Here is a 22625-nt window from a genome sequence, read left to right as displayed (position 1 = left end):
CATGAGCGCCAACGGAAGTTCCTTTATCTCTGATGCGTAAGGGACTGTATCACCCACTGCACGGCCCTTTATAATTACCTACATATCATATTGGCACATGCTTTACGCTTGCCAGAGTAACAGCCAGGACTCGCCAAAGCAGCCAGTCAATTACCCCACAAAGCGCTACATTATCTACCAGAATCATGCATGTAGCAAAGAAAGTTCAAACGAACCAGGCATCTCCCTCATTTCTGGTCCCTTGCCGCTTTTGTTGCTTTGCTCGGATCTCCACTGGCGCGCATGGCAAAAGAACTCACTGACTGTACGCCGACATCAGCAACAATAATACCTAAGATCCAAACGTTGACTAGGAAGAATATTAATGAAGCGACAAAGAGGCCCGGAGCGAAAGTAGAGAGGCCATGAAACTCGAGACGGAAACCCTGATAGAGCCAGAGCGCCTGGCCGCCTATCCAAAGAGTGAGGGCGCTGATGCCGAGGAGTGGTTTTTTAACGAAGAGAGAATATGGAAGATAGAGCGGGAGGAAGATCATATACCAGAGGAAATACTGTATTTTGTATTAGATCTTAAGAGCCCCGTAGTGGAGGAAGGGGCTTGAAAAATAAATGTAAAAAATAATGAAAATAATTAGTACGAACCTGACTCGTGCAGACCTTGTTGAACGTGACAAACGCAAAAGTTTGCGCTAGCATGGTGCCTGCTAGATCTTTCTTGGCCAAAGCAAGCGGGATTAAAGCGGCAGAGAGGGCAAGTTGGGGGATGAAAGCCAGTGACTCTAGGTTGCTTCCTAGAGACGTGCCTTGTGCAGTCGAGGAGGAAGAGAGATAAAGGAGCATATTGTAGGGTGAGAAATTGTGCCGATGATCAACACGGGTGAGATGGTGTAGGTAGGTATGCTGCATGAATGGAAGGCCGTAGGTGACGTACATGGAGAGGTTGAGGGCGGAAAAGACACAGAGAGAGGCGAAGGTGAGAAGGACGCGGGACGGGTTGAAAAACGAGCGTAGCCAATTGATCATGGATGACAATGACAAATTCGATATCGCTCCTACATGGCCCCCGCCCTCATCCAGCATCCATATTATCGATGGGGCGTAGATGAATGGATATATCTTAAAATGAACCCCAAGGCCAAGGAGCGCGCCAGCCAGTACGATTCGCTTTTCTAAAACAGCCCAAACCAGTGCAATGACCATGACACCCAATAGGCCCTCTGAACTGCCCCTTGTACTAATTGTAGCAACCATGGGATTAAGTAGCCAGATGCTAGCGTACTTGAGAGCGCGAGGCATGTCCATATTCAGATGACGCTGCTGGCGGAGAACTCGGACAATCAACCAGCCAGCCACGATGTCGGCAAAGGCAAACAATGCTTTGCCAAAGGCGGACCATAAGCTACCACCCCATGCAGTCGGGACCAGGAGCCATGCCAGCAACGGGGTGTAGCGGTATGTGGCTCGTTCGTAGGGAGAGCGACCCTGCGAGACGAACTTCGCCGCATCTGTGAAAACGAAGTAGTCGATGTCGGTGTATTTCACGGGAGAGTGGGAATCCTGAAAAAGACCATAGAAGAGGAGAATAACACGAAGGATAACTGCAGCAGAAAAGACTAGAGCTGGGGAACCAAACATAGACGGCATGGCGGAGTTTAGAAATACATGTATTCAGGGGCGTTTCGGTCAACTAGTTTGCGGTGGTTTAACTAAGCTGCGGTTGGAATTCGTACTGTACAATCGATATAAGGAAATGTGTATATCGGAGCAAATAGCAGGAATTCATGCAAGAACAACCCATAAAATATGCTTTGGCACGCGGTCGAAAATTGTAATCATCCTCTCGTCCTCTATTCGCTCATTTAGAGGCCATTGTTTCTGTTCCAGAACTGATGGCCTTGTATCTTGGGAGCTTTGCGGATGCGGGCAGGAAAAGGCCAAACGTAAAAGGATGAGTAGAAAAACGAAATCAAGTCATTAGGTCCACTGACGAAAGTTCTTTACGCAGCGTCAAGATATAGCTCCTCCTCTTGCAGTATTTGTTAACATTCAATGTTTATAGCTAAAAGTTGGAAATAACGAGCCCGGAGTATAGAATTTCCGTTCCAAAGAACGGCTTCAGCCACCCAACGTTTTTCCCATACAAATTGCCAAATATTTGACATTCATATCTCAAAATATGTTTATTTATTAATATCCGTAGTTATCTGCATCAATTGAGACATACTCGATTTTATATGGAAAAATGCGTTAAGGCGATGCACATCAGCTGTTTGTCATGTTTTGTGACCAAGGAATATTTTCCACTCTGGCTCGAACTTCGAGATTTAATGCTGCCACAGAGAATTGCTGAAGGCATGGGTGATTATAAGAAAAGTCTCTGTGATGGTGCCTCGCGCTTGGATAGAGCATTGCAGACAGGCCACTTGCCTTTCGAGCTCGCCTCCCAACAGCATCCACTACTGTCGCCGTAGTTTCCACAGTTTGGCCTGCCCTATTGCCATCTATGTAGCAGCATATATCCTTCAGCTAATCATAATCGCTAACCTTTTCATCCAGAGGACCTAGGCGAGCGGGGATTTGCGATTTTCTTTTTCTTTCCTTTGTTTGGGGGACACGAGAAACCGAATCGAACCTCTAGAATTGACTGGGTATATGGAAGCTCGGTAACTGTGTGGGCAGAGGTATAAATGGAATGGTCAACTCGTAATAATAACTGTAGGCGCCAGCACAGATGTGTCCGATCTGAGCAAAATAGGGTGGAATAATCGGAAAAGTTCCTCATGAAATTACTCTTAAAAAATTAATTTACGGTGCCTTTATCGTCCAGATCTGTCTCAGTAACGGACAAATACCGCTGCGAATATCCAGTTCGCAGCAAGAAGGCTGGTTTCCGGAGCTCACGGAGTAGCCTGCAGGTACCCTTGACGAAGCACCAATCCAGCAGATATGGGCGCTGGGACCCACATAGTAAGGAATAACATCGGGAAGTCTGGACAGGAGGAATGTCTTGTCCCCAACAGAAAGGAATCATCACACTTTGGATCCCCGGTTTTATTGTCTAGACGATGGTTTGCCCTGGCAAGGAAGTGATCCGAGAACAGAGGTTCGTCGCGAAGCATAGCATATTCAATTACCATTTTGAGCCCCTCACTCTGGAGCTGGAGCACCGCGTAGGGAATTTATACTCGTCGTAGTACAGCTTTCAACTGCGCCAGCTGTTCTGAATCTCAATTTCTGGTGAGATGGTTGCAATTTCTTGGCATTGTCATCCCGCAACCGGCAATTACACTTCCACACTAGTAATACTGCAGTAATTATTTAAACCCCCCCACCGCAATTCAACTTGAACATACAAGAACACTACATATGGCTGGCAGCAAACGCTCTTGGGAAGGCAACCTAGTCCACAGCCTGAAAGCAACAGACATGGCGTTCGAAGACAGCATCGTAGACGCCAACACATCCACCATCTTTTCAATTTTTACCACTTTTCGCAGCGAACTGGACGAGCACCATGACCGTCGAGAGCGCGTGATTAAAGCTTCAAGAGACATCACAGCTTTGAGCAAAAAGATGTACGCCGTTTTATATGGTATAGACTGCGATACATCTGTTGCATGGGAGCTGACAAACCGGATTGATCCACAGAATATTTTCCTTGCACCGGGTTCGTGCTCTCAACCAACCCCTTCCCAAGAGCATTGCGAAGGAAAACCATGACCGCCTCGCCCAAATAACCACCCTCTTCAAGTCCGTCGTACCTGACTTAGGTGGAATCAACTCCCACCGATACCAATGGCAGATCAGTCCGGGTATCCAAGAGTACATCGAAGCTGTCACATTTCAACATTACATCGAGACCCAGCGGCTGATGTCCCTAGAAGAGGTGGCCAGGTCATTACCTAAGGGTATCCTCGTGACTGAGGCGGACTACATCTTAGGCATATTCGATCTGACGGGAGAAATGATGCGCTTTGCCATCATGACCATGACTAGTTCTGCCATCAACATTTCCGTCGATGGTGCTGCTGCCGGTGGTTCTGATAACCGGGATAATGGCCGGGGTGGCATCCTCATAGACCTACGGCAACTGCGGGCAATGTTTGAGTCAATGAATACACCGCGTGGACATATCTTGAACCGGGATTTCGCGAAGAAGCTAGAGGTGATGCAGAATAGCGTCGAGAAAGTGGAGCGGGCGGCATATGGCCTGCTTGTGCGGGGGAGCGAACGGCCTGGGGGCTGGATGCCGGATTTGTCGGGCCCTGCTCAGGTCGAGAGCTATTGAGATCGTGTTTTATTTCCGATCAGTGTCATGTTTGGTCTCGTCGATGCGTATATGATGGATAATTATTTTGCTCCAGGAGCCCAGAGGAGTCATGAATTCGGGAAAGAGTAATTAATTTACTTGTGTGTGCTAAGATACAATGGACCGCGTAGGTGTGGTTTAAATACGGCTCTTGTGATGGCCTTGTGTTAATGTGCCCTGGTTGGAAACATGATGGTAGTAAGTATATGGCTTAAGGGATAAAATTCTACACGCCGTCAAGACGAAGTGCGTATCCATTGTGAACGCTGATCATTTGGGGAACAAATAATAATGATTAATGATGAAAATCCATTTGCGATAGCATGCTTCAGTTAATCATTTTACAGATTGGTTGCTCTAGTACTAAACCATCGCATTTCAATCCCGTTGCCTTTGGTCATCCCGAAGGCATAACCCGTAATAACGCAAGTGAAATGAAATCAAAAGGCCCCAACTTTAGAACATGGTCGAGTAGAGAATGAGCAAATCATCCGAATGTCGAATTCTGAAAACCAATGCATCCCAGATTGGATGTGGGACGTTAAGGTCCCACGCTGGTAGCGAAGCCAGTAGACACGTACAGAATTATGAAACAAAACGAACTCCATTCATCCCGCTAGCCCATCATCGATTGACTGGTTTAGATTTGTTGTAGTATACCAAACCTGGCCATGATACCCTACTGAGCTGGGCGTGTGGGGTCTTCATCCTCATCCAGAATGCCACGATGAATGAGCTCTTCAGGTTTGGGACGGCTCTGAATCTTATGTTCCAGGTTATCAGCCAGCATGTGTTTTTCTAGCTCACGCGCATGGGCCTGGAGAGCCGGAGCAGCCGTGGAGGACGGAAGGATGTTTCCTAATATTGAGCGTTAGGTAGCTGTGCATTGCTGGGAAGCCGGTGCAGGGTTCGCTATAAATGCCTACTCTCCACAAGGTCTTCACGGTCAGGCCTTTTCTCCAGATGCTTCTTGAGGCTGTCTGCTGCCTTCTGGCGGGCTAGCTCCTGTTGTGCTGCTTGCAGGGACCTGCCAAATAGCGTGAGGTGTTAGCGGGGTAGGGCCCCTCGATCTCTGGGGGGAGGAACGGCTGAGAGCGAAACATACGGAGCAACATTTGTGTCGAGAAGTATGTGTCTTTCTTTCAAATCCTGCTGGCCAGGACGGTGTTGGAGATACTTCTCGAGCGAGTTGCGTCGCTCGACAGGCGAAATAGGCGAAGTATCGACGCCAGAAGACTCAGCCATGACTGGTGGGCTGGAACGAATACTAGGGACAAAGGAATGTAAGATATGATTGTTAGTTGTTAGGTTTATATCAATCAACTCAGACTCTCTAAATAGCCAGTATCGAGTGTATACTCTGTAGTACGCAGGAAATGTCCAAGGCCCGATGAGTGATGGTGTCTTGTTGATGTTGTCAAAGTCTCGTTGTTTGGGTTGGCGGCAGGTGATGACGTAACATAACAGCGTGTCATGTGGTCGTGCGTCGTCGTTTGACCAATCAAAACAACTAACTAAAGTAGTTCACTACTTGTTACTACTTGGCTGACTCTGCTTGATATATCGTTTGAATTCTTTTATGTCCAACAAGGATTTTCCAATAGATATGGTCTATGAAGGTACTTTATTTCTCACCTCTCATCTACCTCCAGGAACCCACCTCCCCCCCTCTAATCATCCTCAAAACATACCAACTTCCTGATCAGGTTCCATTTCTGAGAAGCAAAGGGATCTGATGCTGACCTAGGGTTTAGCAATGATGAAACAACACACGCACGGCACATGCAACGGAAATTGAAATTAGGCCCTCTCAACATCTAATTTCTCACAGGGTAAAATATTGTATTACCAATTGCGCAATCAGATCTTTATTCTGAAATCCAATCCCTGCTCCTCATTTCATATTTCATTTATACTCTCTTCCCACTCTAGCTCAGAGATCTATAGAGAAATTGCATCCCAGAATGTGCTCTATGAGTTATATATCAACACAATTCATATGCTGATTGGAGTCATTGGGAACAGTTAGAATTCCCTTTACTCGTTCAAAAATATCGTCAATTGTACTATTTGCTGAGTTTGCAAGTTGAGTCTCCATATACACATTCACCGATGTGGCTTTGTCGTATCAACTGCTGCCACTAGTAAAAGCACATTCTTGTCTTTCTATTCAGAACAAAGAAGCCCTTCCGTAGAGATACCGCACAGAGTATTAGAGGTGACACTAGTCGGGAGTCCGAAGTCGTTCAAATTTTTAAAAGAAGAGATAGCAGATTGATAGAACTGATTGTTCTTGATGATGCAATTGCTTACCCTTATAAGTTTGAATGAAAAACCACATTATCCTCCACAAATTCAACAACACATGTCATTACAGCAATAAATGCTGGTGAAGTAAAAGGGCTGTTTTGATGAAGATACACAAGAAATTTAAAGTTAGATATATTCTTGTGCTTTGCAGAAAGATGGGCAACTTACTACATGTATGTCTTCCAGATTCTTTATTCACCGTATCAAGAATCCTCCTCTTAAAAAATGTCTATGACGATTGTCTAAAAATGGAATTCCAAGGGAAAGAAAGCAAATGCCCGAAAAAATCTTATTCGGTCCACTAAGCCACTGACCCTAGAATAGCTAGATGCAGGTAGATGCCACATAACGAAGTCACACAGCGCAGGCACAGGGGGAAAGAAATACAAAGGGATAACGTCGCCGATCAAATATGGACTTCATCGCTAGCAGAAACCCGGCCCCGCTGGCCCCAAGACAAAAGGAAAAATGTTTTCGAAATCACGAGTAGATCAATGAAAAGGTATGCATAAAATCAATGCTCTTTTTTTTCCCTTCTCCAAACCAAACCTGGCCAAACCATATTAAATCCCAATATATATATATATATATGTACCAACTGAACTTTTTGTCAAAATAAAAAGACCAACCGATGATAACCGTTTTAAAGTAGTATATCATCTAAAATAAAAATAAAAATAAATATCAAGCCCAGTTTCCCAACAGGGCCATCAGCCCTGCGCCCAAACAGAGAAGTCCGAACGCAGCCAGCACCTCCCGGAGTGGTGCCCGCTGCATCGAGGGGCTGAATACAAACTCATGCGCCATCAATTCCACTAAAGCTGTGTATATCAGGATGCCCGCAGATATCGAATCAAAGACGCCATTCACTATCAGCGTAGTCCGCCCCTCCGCCGGATATGTCATGCGAACACCCAGGCCAACGGCAATGGAAATTGGAGTAGAGAGGCCGAAGGCGATGGCAAGCAGGTATGGTGTTAGTTTCTTGGAGCGCGGCCAGGGGACTGTTGCGAGACGCGAGCCTAGACCTAGACCTTCGAAGGTTTGGTGAAAGGTTAGCACGACGTAGAGAGTTACAAATTCTTGGCCGGCGACGGCGAGAGTGAGGCCGATGAAGATTGAGTGGAAAATGATGCCGAATTCGAGGATGAAGATGGAGGTTAGCTGCGCGCTGTAATCTACTACGAGGGAAGGGAGACCATGACTGTGGGAATGGTGGTGATGGTCTTGAACGTGGTTGTGGAGCGATCTTTTCTCTGTAAGACGGGAGTGGTTGTTGTTGTTGTTGTTGTTGTTCTCGTTGGAAGAAGACGAATTCGCCAGATGCTCGTGATTCTGGCCCATATGGTCTTGTGTGTTATCGGAAGGTGCAATTTCCGGCTGCTGGTCTTGGGAATGCGAGACCTGGCTGGGCGACTGGGAACCGTTTTCAATCTCCTTGGGAATATGTCCATCTCCAAAGCGAGCGAATCGAATGACCATGAGTTCAGTGAAGAAAAGGACGATAATTGTGATAAGCGTGATCCCTTCCACCCAGGGGTATGCAGTAAGGGGCCCTGTTAAACAGCGGTTGGTCAAAGCTTCATGGGCGGGTGCAAGGAGGTGGATAAAAGCTGTCGCCACAATGACACCTGAACCGAAGTATTTTGCAACAAAAAAAGCCCAAGGGAGGACACTCATTGGCATTTTTCCAAGCTTGGGAGACGCGAATCGAGCCCAAACAGGGAGCAAGGCACCAAAGGAGGAACCGATCAGGATTACAAAAACTGCGGATATACGCAGGCCCAGACGGCCATCAAACTCATTTCCTGTATCACAGGCATCAGAAGCACTGCCCTCTTCGGCGCGGGGCAGGAGAGCTGCGAGAGAAGCGGAAGGTAACATGGCTGGCGAAACGAGGGCCACGAAAGAACATTCAATGGAGGGGGTATGAACAGCGAGTGACCAGAAATCCCAAATAGCGAATGTGGTATCAAAGCCGAACGCCCGGCTGAAAACCGTGCAGAACAGAGGTAATACAGGGAATTAGGGCTGGGATGGCATGGAAAGGACAATAAATATAGACACACAGAGCCTGAGATCGGGCGGGAATCTCAGATGCAACACCCCACGCATGGTCTTTTGTCTGAATGCCCTATATAAAGCGGAGCCGCCCGCTGATGGTTGCCCACAAAGTGGATGCGGCGTAACAGAGTGTCATGCGCAATACGCGATATTGCGCCACTCCCCGCCGCAGACAGCTCGCAATCTGGTATCGTACGGTATGCAGATCACAGCAACGCGGGGACCTTGGGGGCAAAGGGAAAATAACTGACTCAGCACCGCGGGGACGCTGGTGATTGGTCAGAAGTGCTGAGTCAGCATAGAATTGCCTTTTTCTGTGACGAATCAAAAAGTGGGTTCAAAGTACCTTGGAAGATATGAGGAATTAATGAGAGCAGGGAAAATAGAAAGAAGGGAGATGTACAACGTAGATGATACATAATACGCCCAATGGATCGCGCAGCAAGAAGTTGATAACATCCAAACTAAATCCCCAGCATGGATCCCGCCTCTCCCAATGGCGACATGGGCTTCTGGGTATCACCGGCAGGCTCCTCCTGAGCTGGATTCTGGAGCTTGCTTTTTGGATAGTCCGCCTTCTTTTCTTCTTCTCCCTCTACTTCCTCATCTTCCTCCTCCTCACCCTCCTCGTCCGCGTCTTCCTCTTCTTCAGCAGCCTGTTCGGCCTGGAAGAACCCCGTATACAACACATATCCCACAAACATCCCTAGGCCAGCCAATACAGTTGCTATCGACGTATATAACTCTCGTCGCTGCATCGTGGCGACCTTCGCTGCTATCTCCTTCTCCTCACAGGGGCCCTGCGCCTGCTCTCCCGCCCGTTGCAATCTAGCGTTGGCTCTGATCTGCTGCACAATTGGTATCGAATCCGCTATCCCTTCCAACGCCCGCTTTCCCATTGCTCCAAGGCTAACCAGCTCCGGAGCTCGCCAAGGCAGGCTCGATGCCACCCCCACGCTCTCTGAAAACGCCATGGACACCTCCACTGGCACATCGCCAAAACACCGCGACCGTAATCGGGCTACATAGGCCACTAATTGCGGTCCGTGTTCCGTGACAGCATCTCTCAACCACGGGTTTGGAAGGTTTGGAACTAAGGCCAGGGAGAGATAACCCAACGCCAAACAATCTTGACTCGACGGAATTTCCGATGATAACAGATACCCTTTCCGCCCCAGAAGCTCTTCTAGAGGTGCCACAAATGCGCTGGCCATGCCCTCCAGTCGTATCTGGTTTTGTTTTGAAGACCTGTTTAAAATATCGCTCACTGTCGCCTGGCGCTTGCGGATAAGGCTTTTGGGGATTTTGCTTGCTAGGCTACTGGGATCCCGCGCTTGATGTCTCTGCTCCTCCACCATCACATCGACATCAAGGGATGTAAGACCGAGATATTCTGTGCGTTTCTTAGCCAGTTTTCGAATTTGTGGTGGCGTTATCCATTGGCTGGGCCATTGGAGAAACGATGCATAGGCCTGGGAAGTCGCATTGTTATAATTATCACTCGACACGTATAAGGAAAGGTCAATCAATGGCTGGCCTTGGGATTCGAGAAAGGATGAGAACCTGTTATCGCCACTGTTAAGTCCTGTAATGCAATTCATATGCTTTGCTTTCAAAATGAAATTAGATTTGGTAGAAACATGCACATACGCTATGCAATCTGCTTTCTCTTTTTGACCCATCCACCGATCCAAGTCCCATTCTCCGTCAGAGTATTGGCTTAGGTATGCTACGATGTTCCTGAATCGACTGATCCACCTCGTTCCGGTCCATAACGCTGGTAGTTCATCTGCAAATACCCATTAATTAGCATCCGTATTCTGGTCTCATAGTATTTTTAATCAGTAAAGGAGACGGATAAGCCGCATACACCTTAAAAGGAAAGCGAGCAAGGCGGAAAACAGCAGCGAATCTGATATGTGAAATGACAAGGTCGTTACTCACTAGTTGGAACCATACCAGGATCGCTGTCCGCTACCAACACCCACTGTTCCTGTTCCCCATCAGAACCTCTTAACTTCATGGGGACGGCCAAAGCAAAATATGCAACCATCGAAATACATTGTGGGTCGATCGAAGGCAGCCCAAATGCTGGGCCCCAAATATGTAGTTCGAATACCATAGTTTGTTTTTCTCCTTTTATTTCCTTCCTTTGACAAGCTCCCTTGTTCTAGTCCTTTCCTCCCTCCTGTTCCTTCAGTCCCACGCGCCAGACACCCTCATATATGGCTAGGTTTGCGTTGAGTTTGTTGTGCACAGGTTATGGCGTACCTATTTCCGCGAACCGATTTGATTTTGCTATCCAACAAATATGAACGTATATACTCAGGTGTGCACCTGGAAAGGAGCTGGAGAAGCTCTGAAATCGTTGGGAGTGTTTCTGACACTGTTCACCAGCCTGAGAGTGAACGGCACGGCTCTATTGATGGAGGACGGAGGTTGCTAATAATACAAATGAGGTAGTCGATTTCCTCCACCGCATAAGACGTATTGATCACAATCGTGCTGGGAGGTGCCCGAGGTTCCACTTTCTTGTTCATATCGTCCACGTGATATGGTCTGTCTTTGACCTTCAAAGCCACCAGCAAACCAAGTGAGAGTTTGAACTTCTGTCCAGTCCTGTTGACATCTAAACCGATCGACTTACAGAATTCATAGTAAGCTCCAGGGCTTTCACAGAGTTATCCAAGAAAAAATCTAATGTAATCATATCAATTTAAAACGAACATATCAAGTCTCTCTCTCTCTCTCTCTGATTTTTCTATCTTATCTCTAGTTTATACACCATTCATAAGTATTTCATTGAAAATGTCACTCACTTGTGACTTATGAACATATGTAATTATCTTTTAAAAATGTTTCAAAACATCAAGTTAAATCATTGATATATTTCATAATATAGAAAAAAAAAATTTCGAGGTTAGATATAATCTGCAAGAATCTCTGAATATTCAGAGTATGAATAGTGGTATTTATTTATATCTTCATTATGGCTGGTGTGGAGGCACAGAACAATCTGTAAATCACCCGAACTTCATATCATACGTAGGCAGACAGGCAGGTAGGTAGTATTGAAACTATATATCTCCAGACCTTCAGATCATCGATATGTTTGTTTGTCGAATCTAGATATATAACATCTATGTATGGATGTAAAGCGAATGTGGGAGCCAATAGACATTGGCCCAGGCCCTTGAAATTTAATTCACCACACTTAGAAACCCGGACACCTGTCCTCTTTCTCTTGTGTCTACTCTTTTCTTTTCTTCATTTCTCCTGTCCAGTACTTCAATCGTTCCCAGTCTAGGACAATTCCATCTGTCCCGCCGTTTGCACAGAGTCAAAGCATTATGTAACACAATGGCCATAATGAGCATCTTGGTTGGCTATTTAGGATTGAAAAGTAAATACGGAGTAGATGTTACTCATAATGCGTTCCCCCTATTTATATTCATGGCTGTATTCAAAGGCATCCCGCGCATGCTTCTCTTCCCTTCTGCGATTCCGCTGCTGGAATATTGGGAAAATGAACCCATATTTTTTTTTTTTTTTTTTTTTTTAACTCAAACTCCGGGCCCTGTCGATGTGAGGTATGCAATGAGATTTACATATTTTTCGTGTGGCCTCTTGAGTGAGCGACTATGAGATCGAACAAAATGGCCAGTCTCCTGCCCATCTCTATAAGACTATGGAAATAATTCTCAACCTCTCAACAGTTTGCTCGTCGGCCAAGCGAGGTGAAATGTGGCAATATAGGTATTGGGCCACTGGAGCAAAAACGCTCAACAACCACCAGCGCCATTGTGATATAGAGGGGACGAACCACCCAATCCAATACCTCCAACGATATGGGCCTCTGGCTTGCTGATCGATCTGGAGGGTGTCATCGATTGGACGCTGCCCTCGGGTTTGCCTGGATATTTCACTCAGTACCTGAACTCAAGCAACGCCATCTATTCTAAACCTTTTGATAAAATCGTCCACCTCCAGGCAAATTGGGGTTAGTAAAGGATAGTTATCTAGTTCTGCAATGTCAGTCATAGTTGTGATGTTTGGTATGGGCAACAAATTTGCATGACAGCCAGGAACAGCAGTCCATAACCCAAATCCTTCTTCGGGGGCTTTATAGCCCGAATGTTCACGATGAACATGCATTTAACTTTGTAATCTCGACGATTCCCGCCCATAGATGATGTGAGTGGTCTGTTAAGTATCAATTAAATTTTGAAGGATTCCGTCGAAAAGCGGACTGAGGAGCGGTGATCGCTCTTGACAGCGATCCCCCAAAACAACTACTAATGATGATGAGGACTCGATTCGAATAATGATTTTTCGCAGATATGAAGTTATTTGACTTGTCCACACAAAGACCAATTGCCAGCCAAGTCCAATATGATCAGGCCCTCACTGCGACAACGAATTCTTTGAGGAGCCACACTAGGCCGATTGATCAAGGAGAAATAAATTGGCCGTCATGACATTTGTGTCCTTCAGGCAAAACCAGATAACTTTTCATATAACTCTCACCGAAAACCAAGCAAATCTGATCAATTAAAGTTCAAAATATCCACATTTGTCTTGAAATGCATGTGCACCGACCAAAGTGGCGGATTTTGGCCTGACCATGGCCATGGTCGTGTCCATCTCATGAGGCCTCATCTTCAATGCCTGAGCGTATTTCATCCTCGGTGCGGAGGCTCATGTAAAAGTTTTGGCTCATACTAAGAATTTAAACTGAAATCTCATTACTAGTGGAAATGTCATTGCTTTTGCCATCGAGCAATGTTTAGTGAGCTAGTGGGCAAGCCACAGGCATTGATGACCCCTGAAACCCTCCGAAAGGTAATACCTCTTTGATCAAGAGATTGAACAGCATTACTTGATGCTGGTATGAGTATTTCAGTTTAAATTCTTAGTGTCAGTCAAAACTTTTTACAGCGCCATCTGTGCTGAGTCCACAGCAATCCCACGAAATTTCCCTGTCCTCTTAACATCCTCATCTAATTACTTTCCCTGATGGGAAGACAAATTCTCTCCTACGGGCGAAACAAAGGATGCCCCTGATACTGTCTCTGTGCGCCTGAAGTTGCCAGGGGCGATCTCGACTTCATGGAAGCCAATGCTTGAGAAGCATCAGGCAGAATGGCAAGGGTCACCGGTGCTGGGGGCTTGTCCAAAAGAACACTGGTGGCAAGCGATAACAATTCTCTCTGTCGATTTGCTTTCAATCTTTCTAACTTCTCTTTCTATCTCTAGCTTGCGGAGTGGCCCTTCTTTGCAATATGTACGGTTCTCATGGCAATTCGTTTGGGGTTTCGGTTGCGGTTTGTTCGTCGACTATTCTGGGAAGACACATTCGCGACCTTCGGATACGCATTCCTCTTGGCCATAGATATCGTTGCCCTATATTGCATTCATCATATTGAGGCATATGAGACACTTGTTGTCGAATCACCTCGATGGCATCATCACTTTAACGCAATGTTGAAATTATCATTCACGGTCGATGTGCTTTATAACTGCATCATTTACGCAATTAAGGCCAGCTTTTTGGCTTTGATGTGGAGGATATTTAAAAATATTCCTGGCTTTCGAAGACCTTGGTGGGTTGTTACTATTACCACCGTTGTATTGGGCTTGACCAGTTTATCACTTGAACCAGCGACTTGTGTCAAGTTCTACTTAGGTACAGAGATTTCACGAAACCATAAGTGTCGAGTTTATGAACCCAGTCGCTAACTGGAAAAAGGTCCCTGCGCGGACTCAGATGACATACGGCGTAATAATATTACTTTGAAGACTGGGGCGGCTCTTGACATTGTGACTGACTTTATGAGTAAACTACCATTTATTTTTTATCCGAACAGCCATTAGCATTTCTCACTATTTTCTTTAAACACTTTCTTCGAAAATAACGGCTAATTCCCCGTCAAAAACCCCAGTTATGGCACTTCCAATCTCGTTCATTGCAAAATCCCGACTACCTTGGACTCAGAAGTTAGGCATTATATGCCTGTTCTCGTTGGGACTCATCATCGTTGCAACCTCCCTCATCAGAATTATATCTCTCAACTACCCTGGTGTCCATCCTCCTGTTAGCTGGAAGGTATTTTGGGCCATGATCGAAAGCAGTATAGCAGTGATGACATCCTGCTTTTCCTCATACGGATCTCTCTATACTTTTCTCAAACGATCCAACAACCCTCGGCGTCGGCCGTCGTACACAGGAGGGGAAGCATGGCCGAAGCACAGACACGCACTGGCAGGTAATCCCCATGGGTTCGACTTATCTTTGTCCAATTTTAATTCGCATGAGTCACACAGTATAGTGGTCACGGAGGCCGGAGGAGTTCAAGATGGAACATTGAATGATGGAGAATCAACGGTGAACATCCTTTCACAAATCGAGTGTGAAAGACCTGGCAAACCCATAGACAAGAACAGGTTGAGGAGGTAGTAAATTCACGAAAACGAACAGGTTGGGATGGCGTTGAGGGAATACTGTATTAATTACGGAGTATAGTCAACTCTAATTGACAAAGTTGGACCATGGCAGGTGGTTCAAAATTCCTGGGCAAAAATTCGAACCACGTTCAATTGTAACCCGCGAGAAAGTGGTGAACTGCGTCAAAGCTTGGCTGTCAAGTTAGGCACACATACCTAGAGTGACTTTGTAAGACAAACAAGACAAACATATATATGATGCACGTTCATTTTACTGCATTACTGCAATGGTACAAAGTGATCGAGCGTTAGTTGAATGAATTAAGCTGCTTAATGGATGAATGAATCGAGCCGAGATTGAGCTGCGGGTGAGGAAGAAGGAAAGCATCCCAGCATAGAAGCCGTGTCAACTAGATTGATGCTTCTCAGCTCCTTCACTTTCAACGAGCCTTTTCACGATGCCTCCAATCAGACGCTACCTTCGCGTCAGCAAATACTCAGTGCTTGAATGCAGAATATATCTTGAGAATCCGGTCGATTCACGCTGGTTGCTTGATACCCGCGACCCAGCTCTACCCCGTGTATTCAAGAGCATACAGCCCTTAGTCCTTCCGAAGCTGCGAGAGGAAACTGAACGAGCTCGCACAAAGAAGTCGAAGCCCGTAAAGGACGTCCTGTCAGAGGGTATTATTTTCTAGTTTACTTTACTAATGAGGCTTCCTGCAACTACTGTATGGCTAACACGTCGCAATAGATGATTTTGAGGTTTCTATTTTCCTTCGTGCGGGAGGCACCACCCACTCAATTATTACAAAACTAAAATCTTTCGACGATCAGCCGCCCAAAATCCAAAGTAACTCAAGGAAATTAACTGGAACTGATGACACTCCGATCCCCATTACCGATGACTCTTTGACGATATCGACTATTTTACCAGAGAGCGACGAGGAAACCCCGATCAACTTGCAGGATATCCATGCAGCTGATGAAGGCATCCAGTCATCAACAAGCCGACGGCGAAGAAGAAGAGGGGATTGTACAGAAAGTGATTCTAATGCGGAAACCGATAACGATGGTGAGGACACGCATGTCACGAAGCGAAAAAAGCCCCAGGTCGAACCCATTCCGGAACCCCAAGACAAGAAACCACGCTTAACCACCAGCTATAAAGGGTTCATAATAGGAGAAAGGATATTGTGTCTTCTCATCGCCCGGAAGGGCGATAGAGCGAGGTCAAACCCCGATACAGTACCAGCTGGGCAAGCATTGATGGAAGAATGGATCTCTACACAGGCCCCTCAGGAATTTGAAGAGGGTTAAGCACAGATGCAGCTTCATTCATCAGCTACGTTTTTGCACCGTCATAACCCCGGTTCCTCCAAGGCTCAACTAACGAGTCATGTGTGAAAGTCATTCGGTGTGAAGGTGGTAGCTGAAAAAGGGCACACAGTTTAGGGCATCCCTAGCTGGCTACGTGTTCATTGTGGCAAGGCATAAAACATCGGTCTGCATCATTCAATACCTTCACCTTCCACCCGGGATGCCTCATTCAAGTCTGATGTGCCGGTCTTTGGGTTAAATTTCAAAATCGAGGCGTTGTGTGATTTGTGTGACATCAACATGCTCGAAATTGCAGGATGCGCAAACAATTCACGTCTCTGAGTGGTTCTAGATATAGTTATGACGCCATACTGAGGTTCTCCATGCACAGAATGGATTGTCGATTCCTTACATATGCATGTACCGAGCCGAGTTGACGAGAGGTGCCCCTCCAGGCCTCGCATTCCACTTTATACAAGGCCATCTTACTTCTTTCTTTGGGTCATCCCCGGGAGTGAGTTTTTTTCATACCTCTACCATGCTTTTGTTGGACTAAAACTCTGGATTCAGCCTTTCAATCGATGCATCGTGTTGTATGAGATTCATCTGAGGCATACCCAAGACGCTCCGCATTTACATTTATGTCATACATATAATATATCAATTTGCGCGACCCGAATCCTATTTTCGTTTCTTCCATTTATCCGCACACCATCCATCAACCGAAACTCCAGTCCTCATGTTTTCAGCGTGTTATGTGATTCAACTTAAATCAGGGAACTCCCTGGCCTGTGCAAATGCGGATTTTCGCCAACAACCCGGGAGCTTCACGTCCTTGAAACAGCTCTGCATGCTGTTTTTGTGGAGAATGTTGGATGCTGGCTTTTCCCTTTCATTCTTGTATTTGTACATGACAGACACAGGTACAGGAAAAGTTCATGTATTTATTTCTTTCCTCTGTGAAATCATTTTAGAGTTATGTATGTGTATGCTATCAGCCCCCTGGCATTTTTGGTCATTAAGAGATCCGTTGCCGATGCTGCGCCAATTTTTCATCGGTGTATTTCACCCCTGCCCTTTACAATAAAAATCCCAAACATCCCGCCCTCAACTGCGCGTAGCTGACTTCGAGAATCCTCCGTATAATATCCCCGTGATTCCCTACAAGGTATCTCTCCCCCGGACCTGGGCCAGTGAAGCATCTCTAGAGAGGCACTTAACATCGGAAGGAAAGAATGGAACATGGGTGGCGATATTTCCTGTTGGTTTCGGGCTTCATTCAATCGGCATGTCCACTTTCTGAATGATATACGCCGAGGGCCTGGCTATCTTTTATATATTATGACTCGCTCTTTGTTTAGTTCGAGCACTACGGAGGCCAAATAGTGTCTTCATCCACTACTACCATTATATCCTCGGAATACTGGACTGACAGATATTGATGGAGACTAAACAAACCATCGAGACAGCTACTCTACAGTGCTTTCCGAAACTGACAACCCTCCGGAAACATAGAGTTTACAAACAACATCACATTGGTATAGTTATATCAAGAAATGGGATGACATACCTCGTGATATTTCTCAAGCCTACCTAATATCAAGTCGGAGCTTATTTAGACGTCCAATTTTGCACGAAGCACGGAGCACCGATTCTGCACTCTGTATATGGACATGACCGTGTGTGAGGGTTGTTGTAAGCAAGAAAAAGACTACCAGCTATCTCAGCGTAAGGACGAAGTCTTGAATAGGCAGTGAAGAGCCAATAGGGACAGTCACACCCAGCGAATCCAGGAATAAATAGGGAAACAAGAAGAGGCAATAGATATACGTTTCAATGAATTGTTTTAAGAGCAATTCAGTCTTCCGGCAGCTTAATGATAAAAATAATCAGAGAACCAAGGCCGCCTTCACAAATTGGTGGTCAATATGATCTCATAAACTGCATCCCAGAATTGTGTGATGAGTTTATAACTACGACTCATAACAACTCTCGCTGTTATCCTTGTGATTGGTGTATTGTCCACGAAATTCTCAGTAACTGAAACCTAATGGACAACCCCTGTCTAGACTCTAGGAAAGCAAAGGTGGAATGCTCCATGGCTTCAGCAATCCTTGTCAGTTTTTCTGCGTCTGGGGAATTGGTTGGTGTGTTGGCAGAAAAATACTACTGAGATATGTGCAACACAGCTCATCCTTCCATCACAGCTGCTTAGATGTTCAGGGAGCGGGAATTGGTTTGAATGCTGCTAAAGAACAAAGCTCAACTTATGCGGAGCAAATATTGAGAAATCGAAGAGAAAGAAAATGAATGCTTCCAGATTTCAGCTCTGGTAATGTTCACGGCAGATCTTTGAGTCCCCAGTCAAAGTCGGTTATAAAGTTCCAGGCATGCGCCGCAATGTCGAGAACTGCCTTGTCAACGGCGTATTAGGGAGTTTCTCTATCTAGTCTTCCGACCCCTATCGTAAATTGCGAATATCGAATATGAACTCGGCTGGCTGAAATCCATCGCCAGATACCACTTGTCCAAAATGGCCCACCTTGCAACGCCGTACATGGCTCGCTAATGTTTTGTAAGAAGGTTGAAAAAGTGTTAAGGTTGTCTAAGCCGCATAGTTAGGTCGGAGAAAAATCCAACCATTTGTTGGAGGCTATGTGGCCGTGAAAATGGCAAGCGGAATAGTCTCAGAAGCTGCAGGATATAGAAGTTCTGGTATTCTGGGAGAAAGAGATTGTGCCCTAGACTATACAAGAAGGATGAAGTGGTTAGAGCATTTGTCAATTCTCATTTATATTCTAGCGGCGTCTTGAATGACTTATGACTCGAGATTATGAAGTGTGTATGTTGCTTGAAATACACTCTCCCCGCCATTTCTGATATTTCTTTAACATCCAGCCAATCTCGTTTAGTTATATTCGCGGCTTGTATGTTAATCTGACTGGGGTCCATTGCGAAGCCAAAGGTGAAAAATCCCGAATCACCTTAAGCAGTCTAAACCTGTGACTCGAGGGAGGAACGAAAAAAAAATGTAAGGAGTCCCATACAGCTCTCATTGCCCCGGCCCTGAGGAAGAGGAATTCCTTCAACTCCTGGAACATATACCGAATCCGCGTAAAACCACTCTCGCAAGTCAGGCTTTTGAGAGGTAATCACTTTGGATCTGCTCCATTGCATTGGAAACCTGGCCGCTGTGGACGAAATAACTGGACACAACTGGAGGAAGAATAGAATTCTTCAAAGCAACCAAGCTCATCGTAGCGCCTTCAGCAAGACGAACAAATGGTCACGTCTTAACAATAAGACGTTTAGAAATTGGAACGCAGGGACATCCCCTGCTTTTAGAATCATGCCTTGCATCTAAAATGTGAGTAGAGTCAAGAAACGGTACATAAATTTATCATTGATAGTCGTATTGCCAGCGTCAGAATGGAGCATTTTATCTTTAATGAATGGCTTTTTCGATGTAGCGAGATTATTTCATGTAACTCTGTAAGTTTATAGCAATATCAGCGCCAGATTTTGCTCCGAAACTTAGTTTAGCTTGCCAGGAATTGAGCTTTAAGTTTTGGCCACCAGGTGAATGACTTTCTCCCTTCAACTTTACGCTCAAGAGTGTCTGCATGCCCCTTGTATTTATTGAAGCCTGGTTTATGTTGTGTCCCCGCTGTTTCCAGTCACACGGCTAAACGCCATCCAGTACGTGCATGGCTATTAGAACACAACATTAAGTCTCCATGAGGGAGGTGATGCACGTAAGCGTCGTTGTTTTGTCTTTCGAGGCTGGTTCTACAATGCAAGGTAATGAATTTTGAGTCTAGGGGATAGGGATCGATGGAGCGGACTGGTGGTTCTGGGAGCTAGAAACATTCTAGAATGCTATCTGACGTTCACGGACATCATTCACGGTTCATTGAACTTACCTGACGAAGACAATTTCCATAATGTAGATATATTGGCTGGTCGGCGACTTTTACCCGCTGACCGATTTTTTGTTCAACCAGATATCTCGGCGCCTCTAAATATAGAGGAAGAGCGGCAGGAGCAAATTAGATGCATGGAACCTTTCTCGAATCAGGGTTAGGACTTGTAAACCACGGTTGGGCCATGTAGGGAATAAGGTAGATGGGGATTCACGGGGGGAAGTTGCAGATCCATGCATGGAGGCTTGCATTGATTTTATGATGATATTATAGCTGAATTCGGTCTACAAACCATTTCTTGATGATGCGGCGTGTAAATAATAATAATAATAATAATAAAGCCGTCGGTTATACAGGAGCTGTCGTAGGTTGCACACTTGTTCAGCTTCATGATTTACCGAGCTTAGCGAACAAACGACACCAGCAGAAAGATTGGAACAATATCAGATATTCATTCTATCAAGTGTGTGACTCAGGACGACATACGCTAGCTGCAAGGCCCACACAGACTAAGACCATCATTTTGCCCATCTCGCCGTCAATATTTAATCCCCAGATTCAATGCATGTTGACCTTTGGCTTCGGGGTTTCATGGCTAGGGCAGTTTGCTTTTTGGAAAACAAAGAAAAGGAAGGGAGGACCAGGGGGAAAAATGAATGAAAGAAAAGATTTCTATGCGGCCCATTCTCGGCATCAAGGCATCTACGTACCGCCGCAATGAGCTGGAGGCTAAGGTAATCTGCAGGAGTATTTTCCTGCCACGGAGTGTCAGTCGCCCGCAATCTTAACGGGAGAGCATGTTTAATTCCTCGTTCCTGTTTATCTGGCCTCGATTTTTACGTGCAAGGCATTGCCTCCATTGTGCCATGATAACACACTCATGAGTCTCTGTTCGTTTTATGCTCTCCCGCAAATGCTCGCATATCAATCCATTTATAGATTTGTTTGCACCATGCATTCGATCGATTTTGGATGGAAGGGTACATTTTGCAAGGCGATACAACAAAATATAAATATGCCGAAGAAAAGCAATCTTCCCCCAAAATAGGAAACGTAAGTTTTGATATCAGGATATTGCAGCTAGTGAGCGTATGATATTATTTGTGGGAATTCGGTTCAGCCAGTCAGACCGCTTTTAACACAGATGATTGTTCAAGATACGACGTAGACAAAATTAAATGTTGAATGTAAATAATTGGAGTGCTGTTTGTTCTGAAGCCCTTGACCTCCTCACGGTGAAAAACAGAGAACGGGAAGCTCATTGAGTGGGGATTCTAGATCACAGGGTCACAGAGATTCTCGCCAGTTTTTCTCTCTCAAAGAAATCGGACACACAGGTATTTTTATCTCAGCGCTTCTGGCTTCAGTGAAGACTCAGTGCCTCGCTAGCGTCGTTGAGACGTTCGCTGGCGCAGTGCGGCTCATCCGGAAAATTTCAGTTTGTGGCAGAACGAGTTCGATTCTTTGGACCGTGATCGTTGGTGAAATCAGGTCAACCTTCCACTTTCGCTACTGGTAGAGTCAGACAGATTACTAGTGCTGTAAATAACCGAATTGGGTTTGGGTGTTTCGAGTTGACACCATACGCTAGGTTTCAGCCTCTGGCAGGGCGCATGGCGTGCGGCGCGGATGGTGTGGGTTGGCAACACAAAGAGGACGATCACGATCTCGCTGGGCAACGATGGAGATGGCGGAGAGAATCCTGGAGGGAGAAAGGCCACCGCCACAGTGGAGCTTCATTTTAATTGTGCTTCCTCGTTGCTTCAACTTCACGCCCACTTAAGGGGGAAAAAAAAGAGAAAGAAAACCGGGAAATTTCCCGAAGGATGAGAAGGAAAAAATCTTTTGCAATCAACAAGAATCGTTTCACCCACGATCAATTTGTGCCCTTCCATGTTTGGAGGGAGGGCCAGGGACAGGATTAAACCCTGTCCATTGTGTCACCACAACCACCACCACGACGCAAAATTGCAGACTCACTGACGTCCATCCCTGAGAGCCCTGATCCGAGATCCCAGCACTCTGGGTCATGCAGGCCTTGATGCTGCGCATTCAGCCCTTGCGAGCATATCGGCCAATACAGTCACATCGCTGCCTGCAGAGATAGTAGGTCGCTAGCGCAGACTACAAACAGGGATGAGGCAAATGGCTGATAAATGTGTGTGCAGATGTTCGGAGCATGCATGATGATACCCATTGCAAACCATTCATGACACATCTGATGAAATGCTTTGTCGCGGTTGGATATCCGAACC

The 22625-nt window shown here is 45.8% G+C and overlaps 8 protein-coding genes across 8 annotated transcripts; 3 read left to right on the top strand and 5 right to left on the bottom strand.

Moving 5' to 3' along the window:
* Positions 1–227: 227 nt before the first annotated feature.
* On the bottom strand, positions 228–1644 carry HCBG_07324 (GPI mannosyltransferase; the record flags this gene model as incomplete). The annotated part of the gene is made up of 2 exons (XM_045434373.1): positions 228–551; positions 643–1644. 2 exons carry the CDS (start codon positions 1642–1644, stop codon positions 228–230), a joined length of 1326 nt encoding a protein of 441 aa, XP_045285164.1.
* A 1722-nt stretch (positions 1645–3366) lies between these two features.
* HCBG_07323 (translin-associated protein X) lies at positions 3367–4288 on the top strand (the record flags this gene model as incomplete). Its single annotated transcript, XM_045434372.1, has 2 exons — positions 3367–3575; positions 3649–4288. The coding sequence occupies 2 exons, from the start codon at positions 3367–3369 to the stop codon at positions 4286–4288; spliced, it is 849 nt and encodes a 282-aa protein (XP_045285163.1).
* Positions 4289–4666: 378 nt separating this feature from the next.
* HCBG_07322 (RPEL repeat protein) lies at positions 4667–5691 on the bottom strand (the record flags this gene model as incomplete). Its single annotated transcript, XM_045434371.1, has 3 exons — positions 4667–5167; positions 5236–5336; positions 5415–5691. The coding sequence occupies 3 exons, from the start codon at positions 5552–5554 to the stop codon at positions 4989–4991; spliced, it is 420 nt and encodes a 139-aa protein (XP_045285162.1).
* Positions 5692–6889: 1198 nt separating this feature from the next.
* HCBG_07321 (membrane transporter) lies at positions 6890–8574 on the bottom strand (the record flags this gene model as incomplete). The annotated part of the gene is made up of 1 exon (XM_045434370.1): positions 6890–8574. The coding sequence occupies one exon, from the start codon at positions 8501–8503 to the stop codon at positions 7304–7306; it is 1200 nt and encodes a 399-aa protein (XP_045285161.1).
* A 471-nt stretch (positions 8575–9045) lies between these two features.
* HCBG_07320 (metaxin) lies at positions 9046–11119 on the bottom strand (the record flags this gene model as incomplete). Its single annotated transcript, XM_045434369.1, has 3 exons — positions 9046–10246; positions 10334–10472; positions 10628–11119. 3 exons carry the CDS (start codon positions 10803–10805, stop codon positions 9148–9150), a joined length of 1416 nt encoding a protein of 471 aa, XP_045285160.1.
* Positions 11120–13465: 2346 nt separating this feature from the next.
* HCBG_07319 (uncharacterized protein) lies at positions 13466–15333 on the top strand (the record flags this gene model as incomplete). The annotated part of the gene is made up of 5 exons (XM_045434368.1): positions 13466–13525; positions 13940–14369; positions 14626–14949; positions 15013–15136; positions 15240–15333. The coding sequence occupies 5 exons, from the start codon at positions 13466–13468 to the stop codon at positions 15331–15333; spliced, it is 1032 nt and encodes a 343-aa protein (XP_045285159.1).
* Positions 15334–15585: 252 nt separating this feature from the next.
* HCBG_07318 (uncharacterized protein) lies at positions 15586–16447 on the top strand (the record flags this gene model as incomplete). The annotated part of the gene is made up of 2 exons (XM_045434367.1): positions 15586–15811; positions 15882–16447. 2 exons carry the CDS (start codon positions 15586–15588, stop codon positions 16445–16447), a joined length of 792 nt encoding a protein of 263 aa, XP_045285158.1.
* Positions 16448–21452: 5005 nt separating this feature from the next.
* Positions 21453–22132, bottom strand: HCBG_07317 (uncharacterized protein; the record flags this gene model as incomplete). Its single annotated transcript, XM_045434366.1, has 1 exon — positions 21453–22132. One exon carries the CDS (start codon positions 22108–22110, stop codon positions 21958–21960), a length of 153 nt encoding a protein of 50 aa, XP_045285157.1.
* Positions 22133–22625: the final 493 nt, after the last annotated feature.

Source organism: Histoplasma capsulatum (assembly GCF_000150115.1).
Source record: "Histoplasma capsulatum G186AR genomic scaffold supercont2.11, whole genome shotgun sequence".
Lineage (NCBI taxonomy): Eukaryota > Fungi > Ascomycota > Eurotiomycetes > Onygenales > Ajellomycetaceae > Histoplasma > Histoplasma capsulatum.
Note: the sequence above shows the minus strand (reverse complement) of the source record. Positions and strands in the feature narration are given on the sequence as shown.